Source organism: Neophocaena asiaeorientalis, unplaced genomic scaffold (genome assembly GCF_003031525.2).
Source record: "Neophocaena asiaeorientalis asiaeorientalis breed wild unplaced genomic scaffold, Neophocaena_asiaeorientalis_V1.1 scaffold388, whole genome shotgun sequence".
In the NCBI taxonomy this organism is placed as follows: Eukaryota; Metazoa; Chordata; class Mammalia; order Artiodactyla; family Phocoenidae; genus Neophocaena; species Neophocaena asiaeorientalis.
This window is the reverse complement of record NW_020172738.1, coordinates 1,586,530-1,610,337: the sequence shown is the minus strand read 5'-3', so window position 1 is coordinate 1,610,337 and position 23,808 is coordinate 1,586,530. Positions and strand designations below refer to the sequence as shown.

At 43.5% G+C, this 23,808-nt stretch overlaps 1 protein-coding gene across 6 annotated transcripts in view; it reads left to right on the top strand.

Annotated features, from left to right (window-relative positions):
- The window catches only part of ARMC9 (armadillo repeat containing 9), a 135,071-nt gene that overhangs the window by 59,762 nt on the left and 51,501 nt on the right, over nucleotides 1-23,808 (top strand). For all 6 annotated transcript variants that reach the window (XM_024740577.1, XM_024740580.1, XM_024740579.1 and 3 more), the window contains exons 17-19: nucleotides 2,428-2,502; nucleotides 8,331-8,421; nucleotides 12,004-12,059. In XM_024740577.1, coding sequence (XP_024596345.1) covers nucleotides 2,428-2,502; nucleotides 8,331-8,421; nucleotides 12,004-12,059 — 222 coding nt within the window. The remainder of the gene's footprint in view (nucleotides 1-2,427; nucleotides 2,503-8,330; nucleotides 8,422-12,003; nucleotides 12,060-23,808) is intronic.

The window sequence follows — 23,808 nt, the reverse complement described above, 5'->3', positions numbered from 1 at the left end:
CCTCTTCCAAGTATTTGTATAAGCTACGTCAGAGCTTTTATCATTTTTAAATTCTGGAACCCAGAGCAGGAGGCTGTTCCCTGGCTTCCCGTCTGTGAGCACAACTGCCGTTCGCTGGCCTGTACTGCTCCCTCCCGGGGGTTATTTTTTCCTCCTGGGCATCTCCCCCTGCTTCACTCCTCCCCCCATGTTGACACTCCTCTGCTGGGTTTAATATATGTCCATGGACATGTATGTAACATGAAAATACATTTAATATTATGGGCGTGCTCAATTTGTATAAATAACATTGCCCTCTGAATCTCATCCTTTTCTTCCATTTTCACTGTGTCTTTAGGACCTTTCTCTGTTGCTTTCTGTACGCCTAGGTCCTTAACTCTCGCTGCTGCACAGCAGCCCCTTGTTGGCAGCCCTGCCGTTTCACTTATCCAGTCCCCCAGGGGTGCCCTGTTTGCTTGCCTTCACCTCTCTGTGCCACAGCCGTCCTCGGTGGACGTGGCTGCACTTCCCCCTCGAGGGCCCGAGCCGGAGCTTCCCTGGGGCTTAGACACTCGTCACTGCTGGCTCACCCCATATGTCAGTCTTGGGTCAGAGTCCTGCAGAACTGTCCTCAGGATGGCCGTCCTGGCTTCTGCTCTCATCCGTGTGGTGGTCTAGCCAATGGGAGGCAAGCCCTTTTTAAATAAAATAGAGGTCTGGATCAGCTAACACACACTATGATTATTCTCTCACCCGCTTTCTACGAATGCCTTTGTGGAAACCATGACATCACTTTGCACCTGAAGCCAAAACCTCCACAAAGATCTGCCCTCTTTAGCCGGCTCTTGATATACGTTAAGAGTCAAACAGAGAAAAAGCCGACAGGAAAAAAAGGACAAAGTGTATAAATGGACAGTTTACAGAACAGTAAATCTTGATGGTCTGTAAATATGAAAAGATCTTCAATTTTGCTAGTAGTCAGGGAAATGAAAATAAACACAACTGTAGGATGTCTTCTCTTACCCATTAGATTAGCAGAAATGAAAAGTGGTAATAAATCCAGCTCTGGAAAAGGGTGGTAGGAAATGAGACCTCCCCCATTGCTGTGGAGAGTGTATGTAGCACGCAGTCCACTCGAAAGGGAAAGCCCGTTTATCAAGCGGCTGCCATGTACCATGTCCCGTCTGGCTTGATGTTAGGGTTACTTATGTGAGTAAAGCATGGGTCCTGTCCCTGAAGAGCTCATGGAGAGACATAAGTATAAGTTTAAAAATATACTAAATCCTGGGAGTTAGCTGGTGGCCTAGGGGTTAGGATTCTGGGCTTTCACTGCCGTGGCCCAGGTTTAATCCCTGGTCAGGGAACTGAGATCCTGCAAGCCGCGCAGTGCAGCAGATAAGTAAATAAATACTGAATCCAGCGCAGAAGCGGAGGGAGGTATGTACAGGGAGCAGAGCAGCCTGTCTGGGGGCTTAGGAAAGGCTTCATCTGAGGTATGTCTGAGCTGAGTTTTATTTTTTAATTATTTATTTATTTTTGGCCACACTGTGTGGCCTGTGGGATCTTAGTTCCCTGACCAGGGATTGAACCCGCATCCCTTGCACTGGAAGCACGGAGTCTTAACCGCTGGGCTGCCAGGGAAGCCCCTGAGCTGAGTTTTAAAGGATGAACCATAGGTTTCCAGATAGACATATATGGGAAGAGCATTCCCAGCAAGATGAGCTGCTAGAACCAGGCCAGGGCATGTCACAGCGTGCTGGCGGGGGGCGGGGGGCAGTCCCTTAAGTGGAATCTGTGTAGTGTGAATCCCAAGTGGCAGGAAGGAAGGAGCAGAGGGGGATGATATAGAGGCCAAACCTTGAAGGGTCCTACAGTAAGGAGTTAGGACTTTCCAGGTAGTTTCTACGGAAGGTTCCCGAGGTCGGGGGAGGGATGATTTGGCCCATGCGGTAGAATCTTGGCAATGATATGATGGTTGGGTTAAAGGGTGAACGTAGAAGGCAGAGAGACCCTTTTGGAGGTCTCACGTAGCCTAGGTCATGGACGATGATGTCTGAACAAGGACTGTAGCGGCACCTATGGAAAAGATGGGTTCCCACTAAAGATGGCTTGGACACCCAACATTGGAGGGTAAGAAGAGAGAGGAATCAGTGATGCCTCCAAAGGTTCTAGCCTGAGTCATCAGGATGACATTAATTCAGCAATGACATGTAACGGGAGTAAACTTTGGGAGAGAACGATGCTCTTGGTTTTGAACTCTTAGTTTTAGCTGTTGCCCTGGGCCGTGCCAGTGGAGATGTCTGTCATTTGGAGACCTGCATCCTGGAGCTCAGGGAGCTGTGAAGGTGGCAGTGCTCGCCAGCCAGGCTGTTCTCAAGGGTAGTGTGTGATGTTTGAGTTGTATGGTATTTGAGAACCTGAAAATGACTGTTTTTTCTCCCCTTAAAGATACAGCCGTATGTGAATGGAGCTCTGTACAGCATCCTTTCTATTCCATCCATTCGTGAAGAAGCAAGAGCAATGGTAAGAAAACGTGCTGTAGGGTTGGTCAGCTTCTGTCAGTGCCACGTTCAGAGGCTTTTAGAATAAGGGGTTCCTGACGGGGCCCCAGGGAAGGGCTTCAGATAGCTTCTGAACTCCCTGAAATTGTATCCCAAATACGTATTTGCAGTTTTCTGGGGAGAGAGTTTGTGGTTTTTATCAGATTCTCAAGGGGTCCCAGCCGACAGGATTAAGAACCACAGCGTCAGAAGTTCCTAGAAGGTTTATTTTTTTGGAAAGTTGTAGACATGTTTAAAAATTTAAGTGACCCATTTTAATTGGGGGCTTTGGGAATGCTTATGGATTTCATAGTAGGAGAAACTTAGCAAGAAAATGATGAAACGGAGAAAAATCATCACCCAAATTCACCTGCAGGCTTCCTGGAGGATTGTAGCAGTGAGACCTGGGGCAATCAAAACACTCCTCTAATCTGCAGGCATTCTGATAGCAACCATGTGGAACAGATAAAACTGTCTGGCTGGAAAAGAGTTAACTGAATATTTAATGTGTTTACTTCAGTGTTTATATTGGAAGCATAAAACAAACGTCAGGTGATTAGCATCTTCTTTTGAGATGACAAACGTTTCTAGATCTAATCAAAACCATTGGAGTTTTGTCCTTTTTCCTTATGACATGTGAAACCGTGTGTGCGTATTAGATGCTTAGAATGAAGGGATTAAATACATTTCCACCATCAAAACACAGGCTAAATTCAGTTTGAGAGCAATGAAGCATGTTCTTCCACGTGGCTTTGCTTACTTAGAAGAATTACTAAATCTTCTAATGGGTCTACAGTTACATCAGCAGTTATGCCAGAGACAAAAACTTATTTAAGATCCATTCTGTGTGGTCACGGTAAACAATGAAACTTAATTGCCTACTGCTTTTTTGGCCGTACGCGGGCCTCTCACCATTGTGGCCTCTCCCGTCGCGGAGCACAGGCTCCGGACGCGCAGGCTCAGCGGCCATGGCTCACGGGCCCAGCCGCTCCGCGGCATGTGGGATCTTCCCGGACCGGGGCACGCACCTGTGTCCCCCGCATCGGCACGCGGACTCTCAACCATTGCACCATCAGGGAAGCCCTGCCTACTGCTTTTAAAGAAAAAAAGAAATCTGCTTTTTCAGTACAGAATAGGGGAAGAGAAACTTGATTAAATTCTGCATTATGGTCATTCAGGTCAAAGAGAGGAATTGTCAACCAAGGCAGAGAACAAGGAAGAAAACATGTAGGTTGAAGAAAAAGAAAGAACAGAGGTGACATGGAGTCCAGAAGCATGAAGGGCAGACATCCAGGGCACAGGGGTGGAGAAGGCGGACTTAAGGGCAGGAAAGGGACAGGCATCAGGTGGGGAAAAGAGACTCACTGTTGTCGGACACGAGGGGGGTGGCCCTTAGAGATCATCCAGGCCAGAGAGAAAAGAGGTGGAAGAATGGGGCAGCCTCAGAGCCCTGTGCAGCAATATCCTGAGGTCTCACACGCCTGTCATTGGAGCCCCAGAAGGAGAGGGGAGAGAGGGAATGGGCAGCAAAAGGGTTGAATCAATAATGATGGAAAACATAATAATAAGGCATCTAGGAGATCCCCAAAGGTTTGGAAATTAAACAGCACAATTGAGTTCGTTTTCTATTGCTGCATAAAAAATTACCCCAAAGTTTAATGGCTTATAAAAAATTACTGCCTCACAGTTTCTATAGGACAGACGTTGGGGAGCAGAATAGCTGTGTGGTGCTGGCCAAGAGTCTCTCCTGTGATTTTAGTGAAGACTTCAGCCGGGGAGCCCAGGGCACAAGGATCCGCTTCCAAGCTCGCTCTCGTGCTGGCTGTTGTCTGGGGACCTCGTTTCCTTGCCAGGGGACTGCTGCATAGGGCTTCTCTCCACCTGGCAGCTGGCTTCTCCCTGAGGGATCCCAGAGAGTCAGAGCGTGAGCAAGAGAGCAGCCACAGTCTCCTTTATGACCCAGTCTGAGAAGTGGTCACAGGACTGGCTCGGGTGCAGTGTGGGAGGGACAGCCCGGGAGCACGCGGTCCAGGAGCGGGGTTCGTCTTGGAGCCTGGCTGCCACTCGCTTCTAAGTCGCCTCTGGATCAAAGAAGTCGCAAAGGAAACTAGGGCTATTAATCGTTTGACATATATCACAGATGTTGCCCCAGTTTTTCATTGGTGTTTTACTTATGGGGCTTTGGTTATATGACAGCTTTAATTATAGTTAAATCCATTAATATCTTCCTTTATAGTTTCTGACATAAGTTTCTAGACAGCCTCTGAATCACCGACTTTGAAAAGAAAATGTAGACCACTTAGATAGAGATGTAAGTAGCATATGCTTCCCTCTGGCATTTTAACAGGTATCAAAGTCATAAGCAAATGGAGGAAGCTTTTGGACACTTCACCTAAGTAGTTACCTATTTATTTGTAAGAGAGGCCTCTAAAGGAGGATATGGCTTCAACAGAGTTTTTCTAAAACCCTGAGATTTCCTCTCATTTCACTCTTATCCTTGAAGAGGTTTTTAGATTGATGGAGGGTATTACATCCTTTTCCTTTGTTATATAACAGTAATAACGGAAACCAGACAGTGAGGAGAACATTATCCATAATCTCACTGCCCTAACATCTGCTCACACGCAAAGCCAGGGAGGAGGTGATAGAACTGACATTCAGGCCGTGCCGGGTGTGTGTCAGCACAGTCCTTTTGGAAAGAAGTTCAGCAGTATATGTGACAAATTATGGAAACCTACATATTTTGGATTCATTCATTTTCCTCTGGTTATTGACGCAGAGGAGAAGAGCTCTGTGCATGGCAAGGCTCATTTCAATATTTTTATAATAGTGAAAAACCAGAACATAAATGTCCGGTAATAGAGGAATTGCTAATGAAATTTTGGTTCTTTTGCTCACAGTATTAGTAGCTATTGAACATGATAATTAAGAAAAGCAGTATGAGACAGTATGGGAACTTTATTGTGTAATGAGGGATAAAAGCAGAATATGACATTGTAATAACTCTGTGTTTGCAACTGTGTAAAACATTTGTGTGCTTGTGGAAAATGAGAGAGAATACGTAAAAATTAGATTAGTACCAAATGCCACTATGGTGGTCTTAAAGTAATACCAACAATAAAAAAAAAAAAAAAAAAAAGGAGAAAAAGATACATGCGTGCCCTGAGGCCCATTTGAACTTTAAGAGACCACCAAGGTCTGGGGCCGGAGAGCAGATGCGATCAAGAGGGCCACCCTAATGCTACCCCAAGGCCTCCTGCACCCAGGGCTGGAGTAATTGTCGGCCAGGAGCTCTTCCCTGGGATCGAAACCCCAGCCAAACATTGCGCCCTGGGCTGGAGCAGACCAGATGCTCTGTCAAGGCTCTCAGAGTCTCTGGGAGAGCCAGGGAACTGGGCTCAGAAGCCACAAAGCCAGGAGAAATGCCCACACACTCCACGGGGCTGCTCCAGTGATATCCCCACTGTGCCTTGCACCAATGCCCCGGGGCCAGGCTCACACTGCAGTGCCAGAAACTCTGCTCTGCTGTCCCTGAAGGGCGGGATGCCGCCTGCCCAACCGTCACAAAGATGTGTGTTCCCCGCGTGCCTGATTCTTCACATTGCCCACTTCTGATCAGTCCCACATGGGTGCATTTGATTGGCAGGACCTAGGTCATCTGCCTGCACCCTGGCTGAAGGGAGCCTGGGAATGCTAACATGCTGGCTGCGGCCTTGGGAAATGAACACATCTTAGAGAAGCTCTTTTAAAAGTGTTCATCAGCTACAAATGTAACAGTTGTCCATTACAGTTGGTAAGCCTGTCTGCTGTATTCCATGGCATCCCATCATGTGTGGGCCTTTCAAAATTAGTGTGGAGGGCTTCCCTGGTGGCGCAGTGGTTAAGAATCCACCTGCCAATTCAGGGGGACACGGGTTCGAGCCCTGGTCCAGGAAGATCCCACGTGCCGCGGAGCAACTAGGGCCGTGTGCCACAACTACTGAGCCTGCGCTCTAGAGCCCGTGCTCTGTAACAAGAGAAGCCGGCGCAGTGAGAAGCCCGTGCACCGCAGCGAAGAGTAGTCCCCCGCTCGGCGCAACTAGAGAAAGACTGCACGCAGTAACAAAGACCCAACGCAGCCAGAAATAAATACATTTATTGAAAAAAAAAATTAGTGTGGAAATCTTACTGAGAGGATAAATTGATATGGCATTTTTAGAAAGCAATTTGACAATATGTATAATAGTCCTCAAAAATATTAATATTCTTTGCCCAGTAATTCCACTTCTGAAGCTCCATACAAAAACATGAACAAAGATTCATGTATCAAAATATTCATCACAGCATTACTGATCATAGTGGAAAACAGGAAACAACCTAAAGGTTCTCCAGGGTTCTGTCCTAACCCTCTTCTCTTCTCACTCTGGGGCCACCGGGAACCTTGTTTGCTCCCTTGCTTCAGCTACCAGCTCTCTCTTCTGAGCCAGAAACCCCTACCAGACACAGCAAACACAGTTTCAACCGTTCATTAAGCATCTCCTATGTGCCAGTCGTCAGACTAGATGCTTTTTCTATCTTTTTTTTTAGGTATAATTATGAACAGTGAAATGCACAAGCCTTACATATACAGTTCAACGCATTTTGACAAATACACATATTTACATAACCAACACCCAATTATATCCTTTAAAAATCTCGTGTCAACTTGAGTTGCCATCCTTATTTTATAGTTGAGGAAAAAGGCTGGGAAGAGTTAAATAATTTGACCAAGGTCACGTAGCTAGTTTATGGGGAAACGAGAATTACAATCCAGATTTAACCTTTCTAGAAGGTAATGCTCTGCTTTAGATGATGGGAACTCACCATGTTCAAAAGTGCACTGGGCACTTCTTCTTTGATTCAGTTAGAGCTGTTGATTCCAAACTGGCCTACCTAAAAAGGAGCTTACTGGCTCCGGTAACTGAAAAGTCCAGGCAGAAGCTTCAGGCGCAAGCTTCAGGCACGGCTCGATCAGGATTCACATGTCACTTGATCTGTTTCTCTACCAGCACCTCTGTACTCTGCTCCCTCTGCTTTGGGTTCAATATCAGATACACTTTCCCCTCGTCGGGGTAAGAAGGCCTCATCAGCTCCAACCGTACGTTCAAGTCCCACAGAAAAGAGGAAGGAGGAGAAATAGACATTTATGGTCAAGTCAGCATCTTACCTCTACATGTCCCTGGAATTCTGTTAGTCAGAACTGAAAATGCTGATGTCAGTGTTTCGTAGTAAATAATACACACTGTAATGACTTTATAATTATTTTGATAGAAAAAGAACGATGGCTGTTTAAAAAGAGGTTCTATTTGTTCTTTGACTTCTCTGAACATGTGGTTTTACTTTTCAAAGACCATTTTTGGCCCTAAAATCCAGTAGGCAGCGTATAACTACAGGGAAAACATGGGAGAGAAACCACCTCCCCAGACAACATACTGCCAAAGCTCAAAGGAGGACTTACACAGTAAAATTTTACGATAGCTTTTTAAAAAATAAATGTGTTATGGTTAGGTCAGATAGTCAACCAAGAATAAAATAATTTCCTTGTGAAAACAACAAAAAGAATGTTTAGAACTGAGTAAAGGATTTTTATTGTGCATATCCCTTCCTCCTGAAAAAAAAAGGTTTTTGGTTTTGTTTTGTTTAAATTAATTTATTTACTTTTGGCTTCATTGGGTCGTGCGGGCTTCTTTTTTTTTTTTTTTTTTTTTTCTTGATTAGGTGAAACTACTCCATTAAAAAGTAGTTTCCCCCCAAAACTGAAATGTTAACTCTTACTCTCTCCAATGCTTCTAGGGAATGGAAGACATCCTTTGCTGCTTCATCAAAGAAGGCAATGCTGAAATGATCCGGCAGATTGAATTTATCATCAAGCAGCTTCATTCCGGTCTGTTCAATGCAAGAATCTATTATGTATCTTTGGAATCTTTCACATATGCTAGAAAGACACGTGGGCTTTCTTAGAGGGGCTTGTCATATCTTAGAATTCATTCAAGAGGCCTTAAGGGAGGTGGGGAGACCCAAGCGAACCCACAAATGAAAGTTCAGCCAGGTAGCCAAGGCCACTTTGTCCCATAATCAATGGTCTCTCATCACACTTTTGGCTTATAGTCAACCAGAAGAGCTCAAAAGCAGTTGCAGAAACCCTTCTCTAACTGGAAGTTCTCTTTATGTGGGCCTCCCCCTCCTAACTATTTCCCCCAGACCACTAGGGCGGCCGTCCCAGGGTCCGAGGGTCAGATAATGAAAACAGATGCCAATCTTTCCGGCACCACTGTGGAAAAGGCCCTCGTCCTCCCACGTTCATTCGCTCCAGAAGAATTCATGTTGCCAACCAGCAACGTGGGAGGATGTGATCCCCTTCCTTCCATTACTGTGACCACCCACATCCCATAATAAGCAGTAAAGGAAGGTAAAGGAAGCTTTGGATGGGACCAGGTGGTGGGGACGCTCTTAGCTCTTTCTCTGGCCCCCTGATGCCTTGATCCTGACTTGTACACAAGCCAGAGGCACCTGGCACTGCCAGCATCCAGGGTCAAGCTTGTCACTTACGTCTTTCTGCATGCCCTTGTCCACATCACTGAAAGTCCAAGTGCACAGATTCTGTTCCTCACACGAACGCAGGTAAAAATTGAATCTCCTGATCTCTAATCCCAAGGCAGCAGCTTGACCAAGGCCGAGCAAAAGGGAAATGCCTGAAGCCCTTCACTGGAGGAAGCCCACAGGTGGCTCTCCCAGCTCCTGGTTCACAGCTGGGGCTGCACAGGGCAGTCACCTGGGGAGATTTGAAAACCCCCAAGGTAGCACCCCATGCCAATTAAATCAGAATCCCTGGAGGAGCCCCAGGTACAAATAGTGTTTAAAACTCCCGGGTGGGGCTTCCCTGATGGCACAGTTGTTGAGAGTCCGCCTGCCGATGCAGGGGACACCGGTTCATGCCTCAGTCCAGGAAGATCCCACATGCCGCGGAGCGGCTGGGCCCGTGAGCCATGGCCGCTGAGCCCGCGCGCCCAGCGCCTGTGCTCCACAACAGGAGACGCCACAGCAGTGAGAGGCCCACCTACCAAAAAAAAAAAAAAAACTCCCGGGTGATTCCAGTGTGCAGTCCTGCCTCGGAGGGACACAGAAATGGAGAGGCAGAAGGAGGGGGTTAGAGGTCTCCCCATCAACAGGAGGCGGCCAGGAGAGCAGCTGGTGAGGTTAAAGCTTGGCTGCCTTCAGGCTGGGGGCCCATTTCCACTTGAATGTCCTCCCCTTTGGTTTTTATGGAGCAAGTATAATTCATCCCGGATTCAGGTGGGGAAGGAACAGATTTGTATTTTCTGCAGCTACTGCATTTCTGACTTTGCACTTCCATTCTGCTAGGCGGGCATATTGAAAAAAATAATAAAAGGAAATAAAACCTAACCTTAGTCCTGGCCGAGGTTACTCCCTAACCTTCTCTATGTAGGCCACAGTTGGGAAGGCAGGGGAATGCTGGGAAAAGTTGTTGCCTATCTGCTCTGAGGTCACTAGCTATGCCGAGACCTCCCTCCCAGGCCAGGAGTCCTCTGCAGCGTCAGGGTCGGGTTTGGGTTGGGAACCTTCAAGGCTGACTCTGTTTCAGTCAGTCTATCGAGACACACCTCTATTTCCTTGTCAGTCTTCCCTCCTCCCAGGCAGCCAGAAAGCAGTGTGCCTTGTCTCTCTGGCCAAGAAAACATCTCTTCCTCTTACATAAAGCTGGCCCTTGGACCGGCACACTAACGAATGTGAGGACGAGGGGTCAGTCTACGTTTCCGTAAGGGATGTGCTTTAGCAAGAGGTTGTCCTGCGCAGAGCCAAGGCCTTACAACCTTGTGTGTTCAGGACAGACTTGGGGTCTACCTGCTCAGCTCCGGAAGGTCCAGTTTAAATGGAGTGCCTACAGTGGTTCTTTTTCATTTCAAGCACAGAAGCTGTTCTGTATCCATAGGACAGTGGCAGGACTCCAGAGACGATGACCCAGGAGTCTGCTACTTTGAAGCAAAATTAGAAAGTCATTGAATATTTGGGTGGAGGACCAGATACATACACATAAATACCTTACCTGTCAACAGCTATCAAGGCAAAATGAATCTGCAAGCATCATGCTTAAACCTAGAGGAGGGGGAGCTGGAGAGTTCCCATCTAGTCCAGTCTTCCTCCTCAAGGGGAAGTTGATAGCTGAGTGGGAGTTATGCGGTGAATCTTAAACTAGTAAATCTAGTTTTAGATTTAACAATCTTTTTTTAAAGTATCGGCTTTCTTGTTTTATTTTAGTGAACATGAAAACATGTACATGGGTTTTCATAACTCAACTCTATCTCAATCCTCTAGCACTCTTTTTCTAGTGGAGTTTCAAGGTCCTCAAGGACAAAAATTCCCATGTATTTTAGAACTCTAACCCCACAGGAGGGAAAGGACTGCTCTGGCGAAGCCTAAGGGGAACTCCCGGCCTGGTGATGTGACGAGTGGAAGTGAATGGCCAGCAGCAGCAGGGAGTTTTGTCCGTGACTCCAGCGCTCAGCAAGGGGGACCGGCAGATACCAGCCGGTCACCAAAGAGAGGACAGGGCGACCTGACTGGTCACTGGGCAGAGCAAGGCGGAGCCGGCTTTCCCGGAGGGCCCTCAGGAAAGAAGGGATGCTGGTAGCTCAAGCGCGCTGTTGTTGGGCCCACAGCCCAGGGAGCAGTGTGGGAAGCAGGGCTCGTGTCTCCGTCCTCCCGGAGAGGAGGAGCTGAGGCTCGTAAGGGACTTGGGTTCACAGGACTGCACATTGTTCCGAAAGTAGGTTGAGTCTGAGCCCACAGGCTCGGGGGAGGGGGCAGTGTGGCTGGACTAGCCTGTGGCCTCATGAAATAGCTGAGATTCAAAAAAAAAGGCCTTTCCATATTTGAAGAAGAAAGGTTTAATTTACAATTGGTAAATATAGCAGCCTCCCCACTGTGAAAGCCACTTACCGAAGGTGGGAAGGAGCAGTGCTGTTCAGGGGCTGGGAGGGCATAGAAGTTGGGTAATTAAGCTTCAGCCCGGATGCAGGTAACACAACATCCTCCAGTGTGCAAAGTAGCTTCCACGACAACGGCACAGAATGAGGGCTGCGTCGAGGACAACGGGAGTCCTGGCGTTTCTACGGATTCCCTTCTAGGAAATGGTTTTGGGGTTTGGTTAAGTCTAGGTGCATCTACCGCCTTCCTGAGTGTGCTGGACAGTGTCTTCAGCGCCTTTGTTTCCTTCTGTCCTCCTGTTTCCTCTTTGATTTCCTTTCCTCTTCTCTCCGGCTTTCTTTACTTTCATGTCGTCTGTTCAATAAATGGGTGATAATAAGGAAGGTGCTGAGTAGGTCAGGTGCTCTGGCCCCAGGGGCTCACAGGCTTCGTTTACCTGTCTCTGCAGCAGCTAAAGGATTTTGTTGACCAAGGCTCCCAACTGTGGTTGCAGTTATTCATTGATTTTTTTTCTTTGTAGAAGAGCTACTGGACGGTGTTCTTGAATCTGATGATGACGAAGATGAAGATGATGAGGTAAGTTAGAGGCTCTTGACACCACATAGAAAACTCCGGCCAACTATTCTGAGTCTCTTCCTCGCCTTGGAAAGTTAGTCCAGAAACGGAGCTTTCAGTCCCTGCTACGTTACTTCTCGCAATTCCGTGGGTCGGCTAGAGCTCAGCTGGGTGGTTTTCTGCTGGTCTCTCTTGGGGCGTCAGTGGCTCTTCTCCACGTCTGAGCTGGCATCGCGGCTGCCACAGCCCCTCTCCACGTGGCCTCTAATCACTCAGCGGTCCATCCGGGACTGCCTTACTGGTTGGGGGCCGGTCTCCAAGGGGAAAGAAGGGAAAGCTTCCAGTCCTTGTGTGGGCTCAGCAGCCTCAGAATCTCCACCCAGGCTCAGCTGCAGGGTGGGAGGACTCGCGGGGGGCGTGTCTGGAGACTGTGGCCGCACCTTGGTGGGCTCGTTGCAGCCAGCATGGAGAGGCCACACTCTGTGGCACTTGGGTTGATGGGAGGCTGAAAGATGACAGGTCTTCAGCTGAGTCTTTTGCCCTGAAGGGGCGTGAACCTCCCCTGTCTTCCTCGTGGGTGTGAACGTTGGGCTGGAGGCTCCCCGGGAGAGTCTCCAGTGTGGGAGTTCGGGGCTTGGTTCAGAGCTGGCAGAACCTACCACTTTACCCTGTCATTTGCGTTCCTGTGGTGTGGGTTACCTCAGCTGTGAAAAATCCGCTTACCTGGTTTTTTAGAGCGTGAAGGTTCAGAACGAGGGCGTCTGAGTGAGTCCCGTGAGGTGGTGTAGAGAATGGTGACTCATGGGCTGTAGGTGGATTTTCACATGACAAGCTATTTCATTATTTTTCCTTCAGACCTAAAAAACCCATACATGGCTGTCCTCTCTTGTTCTTTGTGGTAATAAGTGATTTGCATTCCCTCTATTTTGTGGGGAGCATTTATTCCTGAAGTGAACGCTGGAAGATGAGTTGTTCTTTGGAGTTGTGGTCTGTCCATGTAAAAGGTGTGTAGAAGCCAGGTTTTTGTTCATTGATGGCATCAGTTAGGGGAGACAGTTCATTTAAGAGCCCTCCACCAACGAGGACGGCTCCACCAATGAGGACAGATCTGCGAGCGATGGTCCCTCTGCAGCCAGCCTCCTGCCTGCCATTTTCCTAATGGGCTGTAGGCGGTGCCAGCGAGCACCCCTGCTCCCTGCAGTTCTGGACTTCCAGAACTGGCCAGCACCGTGTCCAGGCCCCTTCCTTTACAAAGGTGGATCCAGAGAAGGGAGGAGGCCAGCCTAAGGTCACACAGAGCTGATGGCAGTAAAATCTGGTTTACAACGGTGGTCAGCAGACTTTTTCTATAAAGAGGAAGCTAGTATATATTTTAGGCTTTGCAGGCCACACTGTCAGTTTCATCCACCCAGATCCACCCATTGTAACACAAGGTAGCCATGGACAATACATGAATGGTTGAACGTGGCTGTGTTCCCATAAACCTTTTTTTTTTTAATGTGTCCTGAAGTTTGGATTTCATATGATTTTTTTGTGTCGTTAAAAATTTTTTTCAAACATTTAAACATGTGAAAATCCTTCTTAGTTTACTGGCCTAACGACCACAGGCCATTGTTTGCCGACCCTGGAGAGAACCCAGCTCCCTGACTCACTGGCCTTCTCAGGACCGTGAAGAGACACCACCTGTGTGTCTCGCCCTTCAGCACTGTTTTATATTTCAGGCCCAGTGGCCATGGCCCACAGGCCCAGCCGCTCCGCGGCATGCGGGATCCCCCCGAACCGGGGCACGAACCCGTGTCCCCTGCACCGGCAGGCAGACTCCCAACCACTGCGCCACCAGGGAAGCCCCGAGTTAATATCTTAATTATTTAATTCCAATAACTTTTTGTCCAAAAAAAGCTCCCCTCAAGTTCTGTTTTTCCCCCCTATCTGTTATCACTGTGGGGTGGTTTTATTTTATTGCTATTAACCCCTTTGTTTTTGTACTGCAAGGGAAAATTCATTTGGTTCAGCTGTTAATCATGGGAATTCAACTTTTGGAAATTTCCCTGTGGAAGTTATAGTCGACTATAACTACAGTTATAGTCTATGGTAAAGAAGGAATATAGACATCTTTTAATTTTCTGGACTTTTTGCTACTCTATGCATATTTTTATTTTAAGAAGCTAGTGTTTGAAAATATTTGTTGTGATAACTAGAATTTTCAGAAGATTCTTGAAAGGGTTTAGCTGGAAAATTATAAGGAAAGGACCTGTCATTTGGGGCCAAAACTTGACTCTCTGTGATGAGCTCAGGTCGGCAGGTTCTGGGCTCTCCCTCTGTCATGGTCCCGACGCGTACTGTGGAGGACTAGCCAGGACGACCTGGGAAGGAGCCCGCAGGTCTCTGCTTTACTCAGCTTTCCCCAAGGCCAGGTGTTACTTTTTAAACTGGGGGCAGGGGTGGGGGAGGTATGGGTGTGGGGAGAAAGTGCTTAAACTACAGGAAAATCTCCAAAAATCAGTTGTGCAAGTCACACTGTTGTTGGAATGTGGCTGTCACTTCCCAAGGTGACAACTTTGAAGGAGACAGCAAAATTATTTAAACCCAAAACGCAGATAACGAAGCCACTGTTTGCAGTTAGCTGCTTAGTGCCTCTAAAGGTAAAATGGCTCTAGGAGGGGCCGGAGGCCCGGTAAATTATGGCTGCCTTGCCTTACACTGAGCTGAAATCTGTGCCCTTGCAACTTCGGCCACTGGTCCTGCTCCGCTGGAGACTCTCAAGGATCCCCAGATGCAAAATCTGATTTTTCCCTCTAATTTCTAAAAATGTAATGACTTGTCCTGATGTATTAACAGTTATTTAGTTATGCCTGAATATATATACATACACATACCAACATAAAAAGTTAACTAGAGTTAGTTTTTTTCTGACTTGTAGACTGTCTAGGATATAACGTCAAATGGAAAAAGGAAATTGCAAAGTAACGTGAGCAGTATGAGTCAATTTCAGAAAACAAACTTATAAACACACGTCCTGACGAATTATATACCTGCTCATATATACAGAGCAGAAGGTGTGGAAAGTTACACCCTCTTAGTTGACACTGGAAATCCCCGGGGTGAGGTCTGGGGACGAGGAAGTGTGGCTGAGAGGTGAAGAAAGGCCTGGATCAGCAGGGCCCAGGGCTGCAGACTCACCACGTGAGGCGAGAAGTAGGAAGGGCATGCTGGATTTAGTGGACGGAGGTTGGCTGCTGAGCATTTTTGAAGACTAATGAGGCAAAAGCCAAACTGAGCAGTTGAGCAGGTGGGAAGTAAGAGAATGGAGCTAATAAGTACATACAGCTCTTCCCACAGATTTGGCTATGAGCAGGGGAAGAGAGTTGGATGGTGGCTAAATGGGGCATTTTTGTTCTGTTTTCATTTGGGAGATACCTAAGCATGTTAAAATGCTGTTTGGGGACTTCCCTGGTGGTGCAGTGGTTGAGAATCTGCCTGCTAATGCAGGGGACACGGGCTCGAGCCCTGGTCTGGGAGGATCCCACATGCCACGGAGCAACTAGGCCCGTGAGCCACAACTACTGAGCCTGCGTGTCTGGAGCTTGCGCTCCGCAACAAGAGAGGCCACGGTAGTGAGAGGCCCGCGCACCGCGATGAAGAGTAGCCCCCGCTCGCCGCAACTAGAGAAAGCCCTCGCGCAGAAACAAAGACCCAACACAGCCATAAATAAATAAATAATTTTTTTTAAAAAATGCTGTTTGGGAAGGATCCAGTTGAGAGGGAAAGGTTGAACATTCAAAGCAGGAGGAGAGAGAGAGGATGGCATCAGAAGGACAGGTGTTTTCATTATTTTCTCAATTGCTTCTTATACTCTTCTTGGACCATTTAAAGCTCCAGAGGAAAAAAAAACAGTACCTAGGAGAGAATGGACAAATGACAACAACGATTTAAGGGTTCCAACTCATCTCACCTAGTGCTCTGAAGAACTGTGTTATTATCTGATACAGTTTATTTTTATATTAAACGTAGATAATATGTTCCCAAAGGGTCGATGGTGAACCACAAGGAGTCCTGATTCCAGTATTCTCACCACAAACGGCTCACATTTTCTTACAGTTTGAGGCGAGTTCCTTGTGTCTGGCTCATAAGTGGCTTTGTAAGTGGAGATGAAAGGCCTTTCTGTGCTATTCCGGAAGATTGATTTTAAGACAAATATTCTCCCCTCTTAACAAAATAGGTTTAAAGGCTGGGTTAGATCAGCAATGGACATTTACTTACTGGTTGCCATGAAAGTGACAGTCATGTGCTCAGCAGTTCCTTTCTCTATAGACTTCTGAAATCTAAGAGCCATTCACTTGCTTATTCAACAAATATTTGAGGACCTTAAAATAACATTATTCTAGGAAGTAATGGGGAAGGGATCCAAAAGAAATTTAAGAGTATCTATGGTTTAAAATGACTCTAAGAGTTTAAAATCTAGATAGGTGAGGTAATAAAGACCCTGATAATAGCTTGTGTAGCATCACCACGTGCCAGGCACTGTTCTAGGCACCTTACACTTACTGTTTACCCATTTATTCCTCACAAGAACCTGGTGATAGGTGCCGTTATTGTTCCATTTCACAGACAGGGAAACAGAGAAAATATGTCACTTGCCGAGTTCACACAGCTGGTAATTAAGTGACGCAGCCAGGAATCAAACCCAGGTGGTCTGACTTGTCCACACTGTTAACCACTACATGATTTTGTCTCTTGCGAGACATATATAAAGTTAGCAAATAATAGAGAATAAATACGCGCTCAGAAGTCCGTGAATGTGATAGAAACAAGAAGTGCTGCAGAAATTCCGAGTACTCAGAGAAGACTGGAAAGTGGCTGTTTTGACAGCACTTTGCCTCACCGAGGGTGAAAGGTGAGTGGAATGGATTGCTGAAGAGAAGGATGTGGTCAGGAAAGCAGGAAAGGCATCTCCTAGAGGAGGCAGCATGAGCTTTGTCCTTTGCTTCTCCCCGACCCACAGTGATGCCCCCACAAAACCCATATTAACAACCTAGTATGTGTATGTGCTTTCATACTTTTCTTACAAGGTACACAAAGAAAGTACACAAACATATGTACCATAGTCCTGGATGTTTTTGTCAGTATTTGTTGTACAAAATGAGATAACACACAGATGCAAACACACACGTCCTCAGTGTTGCCTTTTTCCCCTCTTAATATCTTCTGGAAATCCCTCTGAGTCAACCAGCAAGGCAGCTGGGATTCCCTTTAAAGCTGTGCATGTGCGGTTTTCCTGATCTTTGCTACTTCCGACAGTGCTGCAGTAAACATCTTTGCAAATGTATCCTTATTTAGTGGTGCTTTTATTTACATGGGCTTCTGTTGCTGGGTTGAAGTGTATGTGTGTTTTAATGGTAATGCATTTTTCTAGATTGCTTTTTAGAAAGGCTGTAACAGTTCAGATTTCACTAGCAGAGCAGGAGAGGAGCCTTTCCCTCCATCTCCACCAGCGATAGGTGTCATTACTCTTTTTATTTTTGCCAATCTAATGGTGGTAAAGTGGATCTCATTGTCATTTTAATTTTGCATCTCCATTGAGTAGTAAGTTTGAGTGTCTTTATGTTTATTTGATTGGATATTTGGGTTTGCTATGCTGTGATTTCACATTCCTATCCTTTCTCTATTTTTAAAATTGCGTTTGTCTTTCCGTGTCGGTTCATGTGAATTCTCTATATATTATAGATATTGATCCTTTTTCACCTTAATTGCAGCTATTTTAAAGATGTATCTTTTATTTACTGACATATTTTTATAACTTCTTTTGTCATAAATCTTTAAAAAAAATTTTAAAGACAAATATCTTTGCTTTTCTCTTATACCCTTTGGGTTTTCTATCCTGATTAAGGTTTCCCTTAACCCTAAATTTTACATGTAGTCTCGTCTATATTTTCTTCTAAGATTTCATTTTTTCATTTAAAATTTGATTATTAAATATTTTATACATGTAAAAGAAATATATAATGTTTATGTAGGTTTGAAGTAACTGTCCTCAAATTTTTGGTTGTGGAACACTTTTATACTCTTAAAATTATTGAATATTGCAAAGAGCTTTTGTTTATGTGTATTTTGCCTGTCAATGTTTGCTAAATTAGAATATAAAACTGATAAAATGTACTTATTAATTTTAAAATGACAATAATAGGGGATTCCCTGGTGGTCCAGTGGTTAGGACTTGGCACTTTCACTGCCAGGACCCGGGTTCAATCCGTGGTGAGGGAACTAAGATCCCACAAGCCTCGAGGGGCAGCCAGAAAAATAAAAATATAATAAAATGACAATAATAGGGGATTCCCTGGTGGTCCAGTGGTTAGGACTTGGCACTTTCACTGCCAGGACCCGGGTTCAATCCGTGGTGAGGGAACTAAGATCCCACAAGCCTCGAGGTGCAGCCAGAAAAATAAAAATAAAATAAAATGACAATAATAAACCCATTACATGTCAATGTAAATAAAATATTTTTTAAAGAATTATTTTCCAAAACAAAAAAAACTGTTAAGAAGAGTAGCATTGTATTTTGTTTTTAGGAATCTCTTTAATATCTGGATTAGAAAAGAGTTGGGTTCTCAAATCCACCTGTGGGTTCTACCTGTTGCAATATGTTGTTTTGATTGAAGGATATAAAGAAAATCTAGCCTCATACATTTATGTAGTTGAAATTGTTGGAGTATTTTAATAGCCTTTTGGGATAGAAATATTTTTCTTTGATACTACTTCAAAACTGGACAAGTGATAGTTTATTAAAGGTTAGTTGCAATGTGGAATCAGAAACTATATCAATAAACCTTTTTTATTCTGTTAATTAAAATCTATTCATCTATTTTTCATTTTGTTTATCTTATTTTCTGATTGCTCAATGCTAGTGTATAGAAATACAATTGACTTTAGTATTTTGATCTTGTTGTATCCTATAACCTTACTGAACTCATTTATTAGCTCTAAAAGTTTTTGTTTCTTTGTTTTGTTTTGTGATGGATTCCTTCGGATTTTCGGTATACACCACCATGTCATCTGCGAATAGAGATATTTTCACTTCTTCCTTTCCAATCTAGATGTCTTTTATATCCTTTTCTTGTTTAATTGCCCTGGCTAGAAGTTCCAGTACGGTGTTGAATAGAATTGGTGAGAGTGGACCCTTTGTCTTTTCCTGATCTTAGGGGGAATGTTTGTCTTTCACTGTCCAGTATGATGTTAGCTGTGGGTTCTTCATAGATGCTCATTATCAGTTTGAGAAATTTCCCTTCTTTTCCAGCTTTGTTAAGTGTTGAATTTTGTCAAATGCCTTTTCTACGTCAATTAAGATGATCATGTGTGTGTGGTGGGGGGTGTCTTTCATTCTATTAATATGATGTATTACACTGACTGGTTTTCATATGGTAAACCACCCTTGAACTTCTGAGATAAATCCTGCTTCTCCATGATTTGTAATCCCTTTCATATGTTGCTGGATTTGGTTTGCTAGTATCTCTTTGAGGATTTATGTATCTATATTCATAATAGATAGCAGTCTGTCGTTTGACTTCTCTTGTGATATCCTTGTCTAGTTTTGATATCAGGGTAATACTGGCCTCATAATATGCGTTGCGTTGCGAAGTGTTCCCACCTCTTCCATCTTTGGAAGAGTTTGTGAAGGGTTGTTAATTCTTCTTTAAACATTTGGTAGAACTTTACCAGTGCTGCCTTCTGCACCTGGGCTTTTCTTTGTGGGAAGCTTTGTTTTTGTTTTTACTAATTTGATCTTTTTACTTATTATATGTCTGTCTATTCATATTTTTTATTTCTTCTTCAGCAAGTTTTTGTAATTTGTGTCCTTCTAGGAATTTGTCCATTTCATCTAAGACATTGGTTTGTTGGTGTACAGTTATTCATAGTATTTTCTTATGGTTTCATTTCTGTAAGGGCAGTAGTATTCCACCTTTCATTCCTGATTTTACTAATCTGAGTCTTATCTCTTTTTCTTAGTCAGTGCTATGGACTGAACTGTGTTCCCTCAAATTCATATGTTGAAGCCCTAACCCTCGGTGTGGCTGTATTTGGAGATAGGGCCTACAAGGAGGTAATTAAGGTTAAATGAAATCATAAGTGTGGGACCCTGATCTGATAGAATTAGTATACTTAGAAGAAGGGACACTACAGAGCACTCTGTCTCTCTCACCACCATGTGAGGACACAGAGAAAGCGGCTGTCTGCAAGCCAAGAGGAGAGCCCTCATCAGGAAGTGAATCAGCCTGCACCTTGATCTTGGACTTCTCAGCCTCCAGAACTATGAGAAATAAATTTCTCTTGGTTAAACCACTCAGTCTGTGGTATTTTATGATGGCGGCCCAAGCTGACTAATACAGTCAGTCTAGCTAAAGTTTTGTCAGTTTTGTTGATCTCTACAAGAACCTACTTTTGTTTTTGTTGATTTTTCTCTATTGTTTCTCTATTTCATTTATCTCTAATTTCATTATTTCCTTCCTCCTGCTCTTCTTTTTCTGGTTTCTTAAGGTATAAAGTTAGCTTCTTGATTTGAGATCTTTCTTCTTTTTTAATGTAGACATTAAATACATTAAATATATACAGCTATAAATTTCCCTCTGAGTACTGCTTTTACTACACCTCATAAGTTTTGGAAGGTTGTATCTTCATTTTCATTCATCTCAAAGTATTTTTTACTTTTTCTTGTGATTTCTTCACCCACTGATTATTTAAGAGTGTGTTTTCAACAAAGCCTATGAGTTGACCCCAAGTGAACTAGTGGGTTAAATAAAGACAAATTCTATCTATGAGGGGGTTTTCCAGGAAATTGCCAGACAGGTCAAAACATGACAGTTTTCTGAGAATGAGGCCTTTGGGGTGCTTCAAACCTGTCTGCTCACTCCAGTGACTGCTTGGATGCTGGTTTTCACTTTGATTGCAGAGCTGGTGGTTTTCAGGGACCTGGGGAGAGAGTGAGAGGAACAGGGCAAGTTTAAATGCCAGAACATTTTGCTGTTCTTACTGAGAGCCAGTTTTCTTCTTGAATAAACACTCCTCAGATTGTTGCAGCCTTTGGTTAATTTTCAAAGTCCTGAAGAAATTGATTTTGACAATTTTTGCCAGTGTTCTTGCTTTTACGGAGAATGGATTTTCAAAAGTGCTTACTTCACAATTCCTGCTGGCATCCTGCCTGTTTTGCACTTTCAATTGCTCTTTCACCCACATGTGATTTTGTATTTTCATGCATTGATAGTTGGGGAAATAATGGTTTTGCACTTTTGCAGTTCTTCCAGTTGTTGTTGTATTTTATTATAAAACATCCTTCCAAATTACGTTCGTTAATATCACCACTGATCTCATCAGAAAAGTCTTTAGGTGTTGGGAAGCTACCAAGCTCACAGTAGTAGGTACAAGTTTTTTAAAATTCTTGTTTTCTCTTGAGAGTTCAAATTTTATTATTGATAACAAATACTATCAGTTGTTTTCCTTGAAGTGACAGGCTCACCTCATCAATTTTTGAGAATATGTCTGCCAGACACCCAAGTCTGCATAACATAGTTCTTATGTCATTCTTTTGAGTAAAAGAGATGCTCCTCGAAAAAAAGTGCCTAATTCAGCTTGCAAATCAAATAACCGCACAAATGCTTTCTTCAAGATGACTATCATGTACATCCTCTTTACACAGAATGCTAAAAAGACAGACCACGAGAATCAAGATTTAATAAAATTAATTCCTGCTGCTTCACTGAGGACTTCTTAAATGAAACTCTATCATCTTTCTATCATCTTTCATCTATCTATCTATCTATCTACCTATCATTTTTCTATTATTCATCTATAAGTCTGTCTATCTAGCTAGCTAGCTATCTGTGGTGGTAATGGAGAATACAGTGACTACGACTAGAGCTTGTTAGCAATGCCCTGATTGATGCTATGGAGCTAGTAGTTTTACCCTCCTTTGCTTTTGCACCATAAGTTCAGATATCAGGTTAAACCATGAAAGTCAATAAAAGTATTCAATGAGGTATTTCAGTTAGTGTCACTTGTGTTTTGCTGCCAAGTATTTACATAAAAGGTCTTTAATGACTCATTACTATTGATACTGGATGAATACAAGCCAAACAGCAGGTCCAGGCATAGCTCTGCAGGTGAGATACTAACTCAGCATTCATGTTTGCAGCTTAATCTTTAATTCAACAAGCTACTGTTTCATTGAGAAGTAGCACGCTGTAATTTCTTTTGCTAACTCTCCATCCAGCTGGCATTCAGTAGTATTGGCTCTACAAGGCTGTTGTGTATTTTTCTTGGACCAATGCAATATAATAACGTACACTTTAAGGTCTTCAGTGTCTTTGTTTTTTAAATAATTGGGCTTGGGGGTGGGGATAATTTTAGATTTACCGAAAAAGAAAAAGAATACACAGCTCCTGTATGCCCATAACGCAGCTTCAGTGGCTTTCTAATTTCTAGTCTGAAAAGACATAACAAACAAATTTTCAGTTTTTGACTTTTAAAGAACTCAGTCACATCTATGTTTAAAATATTTAAATTCTTTTTCTTTGGACTCTGAATGATTGGTCTCAAAATTATACCTTAACTGGCTTTATGTGCTCCGCAGCGGGAGAGGCCACAACAGTGAGAGGCCTGCGTACCGCAAAAACAAACAAACAAATGTTTACGTAAGGTAAATTATTGACATCTATAAAACTGAGGGAAAGATAACTTCCATCATAATTTTGGTTTTTATTTGCAGTTTTGCCCAGCTTTTCTGGAATAGATTCCTCCTCCCTTCTATGAGTCAGAGACCTTTCTGATAAGTCGGTTTCATTTTTTTCAGCATTTTTTCATATAAATGGTGCAGCTGTGGGTTGAGAAATTGAGTCCTCTGATCATTCTTTGTGTGTGTGTGTGTGTGTGTGTGTTTGTTTTGTTTTTTTTTTAACATCTTTATTGGAGCATAATTGCTTTACAATGGTGTGTTAGTTTCTGCTTTATAACAAATGATCATTCTTTTTTAAGCCAATGATCCGTCCTTAAAAGTATAAGAAGAAGACTTTATAAACAAATTTTCTTTTATCTTAAAATAAATGATTCTTAAATTTTAACAGTTTTAGAGAGAAAATTTTAAATTAGAAAAGCTTTTCTATAATTTTTCATCATAAAAATAACTGTTGCAACATAAAACAATACGTGTACTGCTAGTCTGTTACTGCATAGGAGCAAGGAAAGCCTCATGATTTCAAAGTAAAGATTTATTGGTTGATAATGAAGTTGTATAAGTTATAGTAGATGTAACCAAAGATTGCTAGTAAAAGCACAGTAGAAGTACTGAGAACAAACTTAGTTATGAAAATGTACATATCTATACCCCAAACCTTAGAAATTTCTAGAAAACACAAGAATAAATAAAACATACATTTATTAACTATCAGAGTGATATCACGTGTCATGTAGCCTCCAGAAAACTTCACTGTATCATAGAGAATGAGAGTGAAAAGGCAAATACTATTACTATTAAAATAATTGTGTATTGTTTTACATTTTATAAATGATAATAAATATATAAGTATATTCTATGTGATATATAATAATATTATATTATGAACATAGTATAGACTTTATAAACCTCCTGAAAGGATCTTGAGGCCTCTGAAGCTTCCCCAGAACACACTTTGAGAACCACTGGTTTACAGTTTAGTTTTGTACATCTTTATGAGTTTGGTTATTAAAATTTACTCTGGTTTCATAAAATAAATCAGGAGGATTTTTA